This window comes from Limulus polyphemus, unplaced genomic scaffold (assembly GCF_000517525.1).
Source record: "Limulus polyphemus unplaced genomic scaffold, Limulus_polyphemus-2.1.2 Scaffold595, whole genome shotgun sequence".
Classification (NCBI taxonomy): Eukaryota; Metazoa; Arthropoda; class Merostomata; order Xiphosura; family Limulidae; genus Limulus; species Limulus polyphemus.
In genome coordinates this window covers 53302-61707 of record NW_013666205.1, presented here as the reverse complement: position 1 = coordinate 61707, position 8406 = coordinate 53302, and the positions used below count along the sequence as shown (strand labels likewise).

The window sequence follows — 8406 nt, the reverse complement described above, 5'->3', positions numbered from 1 at the left end:
AAGCCAAGAACAATAAGGAATGGGGAGAAGATCTTTAGTAGGGAAGAATTTTTTATGCGTGGTGTGGATTTTAAAACTAATCTTAAATCCACATGAGTTGTTACTATGGGAATATTTATATAAGAGTTTGTATCATCATCAGCTATTGAGATTTTCTATCAAAAACACAATTATTTTAACTTAGCAGAAAAAGAAAACCATGTCATTCACAAGTTTTAATTTTATAATTAGGAAAAGAAAAGAGTATGATGCTACAGAAAGCTGATTCTAATAGTAATAGATCTAAAGCTTAAAAGTTTTAGCCTAAACTCAGCACAAGTTAAGGTTTTTAAAAAATTGGAAACTGATTACATATCGCTTGAGTTTGATGTAAAACATTACATCATCATGTTTTGCAAAACCTGCACATTATTTTTCAAAGTTTGCATAATAAATTTGTAATGGTGGTGAGGCACAGCAAATTTAGGCTTGCAGTTCTCTCAAACATGAAAAATATATTAACAATGATAGCTGTTGAAAAGCTAAACTTCCATCTGAAAGACCTTAGGCCACACCATTTTATGTTGCTGTCAGAAAAAGAAAGCATAGATTAGTGACAAAGTCACCATGCTATTTAATATAACATATGACATAGTTTGCAACAAGCTCTCTTTCATTGCCCCTTGTTCATTTATCAATTTATGTATTAAATCATTCATTCATTCATTCAATTCAAATCACAATAATTTCTCTGACATTACAATCATTAATTCAATATGCAAGTCCCAAATCCAATTGAAATAATAAAACTGTCTTTGCCTTCTTCAAAATTAAGTTAGCAACTTCAAAACAGGATCAAAGAATGGCAGAACTTAGACATATGCCAAGAGGTTTCTATGAATGATACCACTGAAGCACACAAATACTACATACACTGCTCTCCTTTAGTATGCATTTGCAATATATAAAATATTTATATTTTTCTAAGTTCCAACTTGGAATGTTCCAATCTGTTGAGGTCATGTGTTAAATTTAGCCTAAGGTATTACTTTTTCTTGCTTGACCAGTCAAGAAGCTTATCTGCTATTTCATTGGATAGTCATGTTTGTGTCATATCTGTATATGGAGGAAACCTTGAGACTATCACTTGAAGCAGAGATATTTCCTTATTCCATTGTTTATTTTCAGATTGGTAAGATATAGAACGAATGTGTATTGTTGTGAAGAAGTTTTGGCAGTTTCACATCAGATTTGTTCCAGCTCTTGAGGAAAGCAGTTCATCTTCAGTTTCAGTGGAATAGAACTCACTTGGGAAGACCTTACACTGTGTATTTTTTCCACTAACGCATGCTGATTATGTCATATGGTGTTTTATTCCATTCTTAGATTTAGTTAACTCTTATTCATTCTCCTTATTTAAATACAGTTCAACTTTTTTCATTTATTTACAGTTCTTATATTTGCAATAGTCCTACCACTTGAAGACAAGTTGCCATGTACTTTGCTTCAACAAAGATTTTATGTTTATCTTGATTTCAACATCATGTCTTGTTTTTATCATTTCATCTGTAATAAATCACTACACCTGTCCTTCTATATACTAGATGCACAAATTTCTAATTTTGGGGAAGATCGAGCATCTGTGTGCATCGTTCAGCCCTGAAATTATGAAAATACTAGAGCATGAAGACATCAAGAGAGCTCAAGAAAATTGAAAAGGTCTTGAGATAAAAACCATTTTACCTCCAAAACCTTGATAAAGCACAATAGATGGACCATCTTCAGAAAGCCCTGTTTATTCCATTTAAGAACGTTGAAGAATTTCATCAAGTGCAGAAATGCTGGGCAGAGTGAGGCTCTTCAAACAACTTTTAAAAGATTAGTCCTCACTGCTGTTCTTTAAGTTCATGCAAGATATGTTGGAGGTGCTAAGAATGTTCAACCTTGATCTGCAAGCTGATGAGACATTCCAAAAAATATATTCACAAGCTTATGAAACAGCTTTACACAGGATTACGAAATAACCTGAATAGCCCTCGAGGGAATGACACCTTGTTCTGATGCAAAACTGACTAGTTCTATTGACTGTCTTTAAAACATTCAAGGACAGTTTAAGAACTATGCTTTGATTCATTATGTTGATGTAGACACCATATTCTTTTTTTTAAAGAAAAAACAGAAATGAGCAGCCTGCTCAACTACCAAAACAACAGATTTCATGAACTATAATCTCACCCTGTTCTGAATGCAGTCTGAATTCTTGATACTCAAGAGTAACCAAAGAAAATCCAACATTTGTTCTTTTTTGGTAAGAAAAAGATAAAATAGCAAGCAAACAATTTTTGTAAACTTCAGAGACAGCTTGTGTGGGTAATGAAGGAAAATGTATTACAAGTTTAACATAGTAACAAATCTACAATGTTTCGGTAAGGTTTTTTCATCATCCAGTACAGATAGTTTACATAGACACAGGAACTTATATTCAGTATGGAACAATGAGGTAGCAACCAGAGACTGCTTAACCAATTACAGTATTTTGGCACTTGTGTATAAAGTTAAAATCATAAATAATATTCAACATTAAACTGGTACACAATTAAAAACAATTTATTTAGGCCTATCTAGGGCCTTCAAAAAGTTGACGACTCTACATATTTCGAAGTTACAACGTCATCCTCAGGAGTTAATTACAAGACAATTGCCAAAGTATTTATAGCTTGTTAGTAGGTCATTGACCTGTATGTTATTTTTCATACATTCATGCTAAACCATTTAAAGGAGATCAATCCACATTCTTGCAGAAATATTCCCCAAATCTTTATCTGTATTTAATACTACATGATCTTTTTTGTGTTTTATTATTTCTAACATTATTTCTGTAAGGGCTTGTATTATGAAGAAAGAAGCTTGTTGTTGAATGGCTAAAGCAAAAATATGTAATTTTGGAATAGAATATAAAAACATTAACCTTTGCAAGATTCTTAACTAGGATCATTCTTACTTGAAAGTTGGTTGAAATCAAGAGAATATCAACACGCAGAAAAATTCTTAACTGAAAGAATAAATGTGTTGCATCTTAACTGTATTGATTTATGCAGTATATAACTGGTATAAAATATCACTCACACACTTTAAAATAACCATTTAAGCAATGCATCATACAAAACTTAAGTGGAAATTATATTTCAGAATGGTTAAATTTTACTTGTACTTCAAACCAAGCACAGTACAGCTAATACATATATCTTAAGTATTATTTACAGAATAAAATATAAACAAAGAGAGAGAGATTGGCTTCATTAGGGTTCACATTATCATTAAAGCATAATTATATTTGGTCGTAGCAATATCACAAAGATCACATTGCTTATGAACAAAATGCCACTCGTATTACTATACTTTGCCAAGAAGTAATACTGTTTTTACACACAGTTCAATATTACTAATGTCATAAGTGATTTACTTATAGGACAGATATTAACTGTTACAAAAGATATAGAAGCAACAATGCTAGATAAATAAATTACTATAATATTTAAAGTGTGCTGGCAGATATAAAACTGACCTTGATACTAGGAACTTTAAACAACTCAGACAACACATAGTTCATATCCACCAAGTCACTCCAGGAAAATATGTTCATCAATCTGTGAAAATAATTAATACAACATCATATACTTATTTGCATTTCTTGAGAACAGTGAACATGTGTAACTTCCTTCAATAATCTCAAGTTTTACCACAAGAAAACAACAACAACTTTGGTAATGTTACGAAAAGATTAATAAGTCTGAATGTTTCAGTGTTGTCAAATTTCCACTTTTTTTCTAAATAGTAGCTTTTAGAGTTAAAAACCTTTCATAAATTTTAGTTACTCTTAAATTTTCTCCTCTTGCCAAAATACACAGATCAGACAACCTAATATTCACTACCATGTTTAGTTAACAAATGATATTGTTAGTCAATTAAAGCACATACGCAACATGCCGTCATCAGGATAGTAATCCATTCTACTTCTAAGTTTATCTCATATATACCAGAGCAACATAAAATAGAGATGGTTTCGTTTTACTTTTGAAAGTAGGGTAGTTTCCAGGCACCAAGTTTCAAAAACGTGATACAATACTACAAATAGAAAAGTTTGAGATTCAGTAACAACTTCTGTACAATACTTAAAAAAAAAGAAAAAAGGTAAAAAGTTTTATGTGTACACAAACCTAAACATACACACACACACAAAAAAGAGGTTTGTATCCAAATACAAGTTAAACATTAAATCAGAGGTTTTAACTTTATCTTTAAAGTAGGATTGTCACAAGTTTTCATTGCTACAATTTTAATACCAAATTCTAGAGCAAAACCTGGTTCTAATTAAGAAAAAATGATTACAGTTATATCAATGCCTCTACAGTCATGTCAATACTTAATACAAGGAAGGAATTTTAGAAGTAAAAAAGTTGTTTCTTAGTCTTAGCAGAAACACAAAAACAAAACAGACACGATGTGCAAGTTTTGAGCTGTAAAAAAAGAAATCCAAACCAAAATTTTCAAAACTTCAATTTTTACTTATTACTTTGTCTCCTGTACCACTCACCCTTTTTTATCATAGTCCATCTGCTGTAACCACTTTACAACTTCATCTTGATGCGTATTTACATGCATATCGTCAAGTTTATGCTCTATGTAAGATGGCTTTACATTACTCATGATCATGTTTTTCTGAGTTCCTGTGACTTCCTTGAAGTACTTTCGTGTATTAACAATCACCTCAGAGAGTTGAATCTGTATGAAGAATTTATATAAAAGTTATTTATCTGAGAATAAAACTGTCAGGCAACAAACACAAGCTTTTACCTCAAAATACGTAAATAAGTTTGATATGAAAATTTAATTTTGTAGTCATCCCTGCTTAGAAATAGAAAAACCAGTAAATAAATCAACACAATGGTAATATTAGGAATTTCTACTCAATATTTCTTTTTTAATATGTTTAAACTTACTGGTATGTCAAAAAACCAAAATTATAATCCACATACACAACAAAGGAAAAACAAACATAACATAAATTTGATATTTTGAGTGTCACAAGGTGACAAAACTCGTGTGTGTTCAAGTCTTTTTGAACTAATACACAGTGGTATTTTAATAACAACTGTCATATGTACTATGTTGTACACAAACAAACATACAGAATTTGTAAAAGCCCTTATACACAATAAATGCACACACACACAATGGTGTGCCATAGCAAGTCTTCAATAAAGGCATTAAGGATATTAATCTGTGCTGTTGAATTTCATGCAACTATTTTTTTTATGCTTACATGCAATGAAAATAGTAGCGAGAATTTCAAACATTTAAATTGATTCAATGTTCATGCAAAAGCAGCTCAATCATGAAGAAATGATCACTGTATTTTAATTTCCTATTACTGGAGAATTTGCTATGGCCTACTCTGTATATGTATGCATCTATATAGAGTTAAAAAAAAATCTACCAATTTATTGCAATTAACTTTTTTTTTTTATATATTTGCCTGCTTTACTGAAATTTCGTTTTCAGTTGTTTCATAATTATATATGATTTGTACATACAAAAATGTCATAATACACTTAAGAGTATTCAGAAAAGAGATTCAGCAGGTGCTTAACATAGACATGCAGAGTAACTGAAACATTTTATAACTGCTAACTGTTCACTAAAACTTTTTTTTAAGTTCAAAACAAAACCATTTCTCTTAGATTTTCTTTATTTCAAGCCCCTTTATCTAGAATAATGCAAAAAATAAATATGAACCATTTCTGAGCAACAACAACTATCTTTGATAGAATTACCACATACCAGTACTTGAGGTCGGCCCAATGCCGTCATTTTGATTGCTGCCAGACCTGTGCTCTTAGTGGCCCCTGAGAGTTGATGAGAAACAAAGAAATGGCATACACATAAGTGAATAAAACCTTTGGAAAATCATCATTGTGTTCTAACTCCACCATTTGCTGTGCCGAGTCCATCCATGCTCTCACATCCACACACTTAAAGATTGAAGAGAAAAGTTATAATTACCATAAATCCTTTAATTATGAACCCTATCTGTATTAAGTACCAGGAGAGAGAGTCCAACTCCTCCAAAATCAATACTACATGCATGAATTCAGCACACAGCAGAAACGTGCATGAATTGTTACAGTGACCATCATATATTGGGAATATGCAAGTAAATATTCCTTGGCAAGCATAGGCAATACGTGGATGGTGTAAAAGAAAATTCCTAGAATGTTTGTTATTTTATAAACTTTTGCTAAAAGTATGATAAGTTGTGAATAGTATGAAATCTGAATATTGACTACATAGTAGATTAACAGAATAATTCATTATGAGAAACATAAATGGGCTTGGGTGTTTTTCTTTTGTTGTACATGCTAGTTTTTTCCATTTATCTTTTTCCCTCTCTTACCAGCAATTTGAATAGTATTTTAAAAAAGTTTCTATATATAATGATTTAAATAAACAAAAACAGAAATAACAAGAAAAAGAGTACATGTCTTTCACTTTAAACTCGTGTGTTAAAGAACTTGATCAACTCCTCCCCTCATTAGGTAAAAAAACTAGAAGACGAACAAGAATGCATATATTAATTTACTGTCCTATTATGATTATGTGGCTTACTCCTAAAGAAGAATTGTTAACTATTTGAAAATTCTTGAGTTTCTGGCTCTTTTGAAATCTACACAATTTTTTTTTTTTTTGTGATCCTTTGTTCCAATTCTTTCACAATAACAAATTTTAATACAGCTATAGAAGAAATAATATTAAGCATGGAAAGATAAATTACAAAGGCCGCAGAAATAAGAAAATGGGATCTGGATTTCCTAATTATATTACCTAGGTTTCATAAACCCTACAGATTTCAAGTAGTGTAAGGGGTGGGTAATGTCAGAGGAGGAAAATGATTCAGTTTAAAATATGAAAATATTTTATCACCACTGCAGGAAAACAGTGTATTTGGTTACTAAACAAGTTCAGTCAACTTTTGCACTAAAACTAGTAATAAGCTTACACAACGTGCGTTACTGCTTATGCAATTGGTGAGAGCATAATGTCTAACAGACCAAATTCCAAATATTCAAACACACAATTTAAAAAAACAACTGAAAAGTAACTTACTTATTCCATATTATGAAATCTAAATTTGAAGGTACATATTTACTGTATTTCCTCAGTTAGTTTATTTTTTCAAGCACTTCTGCTATCTCAGAAGCAAGCTGTATGATTTAGCCTTTTCAGCACAATCTCCCACTAAATCACATTACATACATGCAGGTTACCATAGCATCATTATGAAAAGCTACTTATGAAGGAGGTAAAACTGGGAACAATAGCCTATTCATCATCTGGTATAGTAAAAATAGTTAACATTAGAACCACCAAAGCAGAATGTGGCCTCATCATCTTTTTAAGCACATTTTTCTAAACTATTTATGCTCCAAATTTCTTAAAAGTCCATGACTTTGTTGGTTACAGGATCTTTAATAACACGAGTCATACAAAAATACCATCAATATTGCAATTAATCCCACTAATTACTCATTGTGGTAATTTTTGTCGAAAAATGAGTGATTTTGATCAATTTTTAGTCAGTTCTTTAAACTAATTGTTTTTGCAATACAAAATCATAAAAACTATTCAATGTGTTCAAACATCTGAAAGTCAATCGTGGTATAAAAACAGATTGGTAATTTTAGGGTTAAAGAAAAAAAGGCTTACTGCGTACAAGTAAAATGTATGAGAAAATAAAAGGAGTTATTTTTTTTTACTCTGGGGGTAATTATGCAGCAATCTAAAAATTTAAATATTAGAAATAAAGAACTACATTACAGACATGAACAAACAAAGAACTATAGTTTCTTTCATATATAATATACTGATGGTATTGAGTACAAGTATAGAATATTCTTCACCCAGGGCTTTAATGTCAGTTTTAAATAGAAAATAAACACTAAACAATAAGTTGTTATAGTGTGAACAACATTTTGAAGCTGGTAAAACATGATTATAATAAATTTACTTGTCATTACACATTAGTATTAAGCCTATTATATTTTTAACATTTAATTCTATATTTAGTCCCTTATTATACACTTTAATAATTTCTGAAATTTTCTATGTGACTAGATATCAAATGCAGCACTAAAAAAATACAGTAGGCCTAGTACTAATGTATTGCGATAAGTAAATTTATATCAACAAATGCTTTATACATACTTCTCAGTTCATATTGTAGTTTACTCTGATCTTAACACACATGAAATAAGTGTCTAAATATGTAAATTGCATCTTATATATCTAAAAACAAATCTTAATAAAAGGCCTAACAGTCCATCTTAGCACCTACTAAAAGTATTTAAAACTTCTCACACGCTGAGCTAA

At 30.7% G+C, this 8406-nt stretch overlaps 1 protein-coding gene across 1 annotated transcript in view; it reads right to left on the bottom strand.

The window, feature by feature from the left end:
* The window catches only part of LOC106459343 (proline dehydrogenase 1, mitochondrial-like), a 34086-nt gene that overhangs the window by 13138 nt on the left and 12542 nt on the right, over positions 1-8406 (bottom strand). The window contains exons 5-7 of the mRNA XM_013918963.1: positions 5821-5885; positions 4574-4761; positions 3545-3626 (exon numbers count right to left, since the gene is read on the bottom strand). Coding sequence (XP_013774417.1) covers positions 3545-3626; positions 4574-4761; positions 5821-5885 — 335 coding nt within the window. The remainder of the gene's footprint in view (positions 1-3544; positions 3627-4573; positions 4762-5820; positions 5886-8406) is intronic.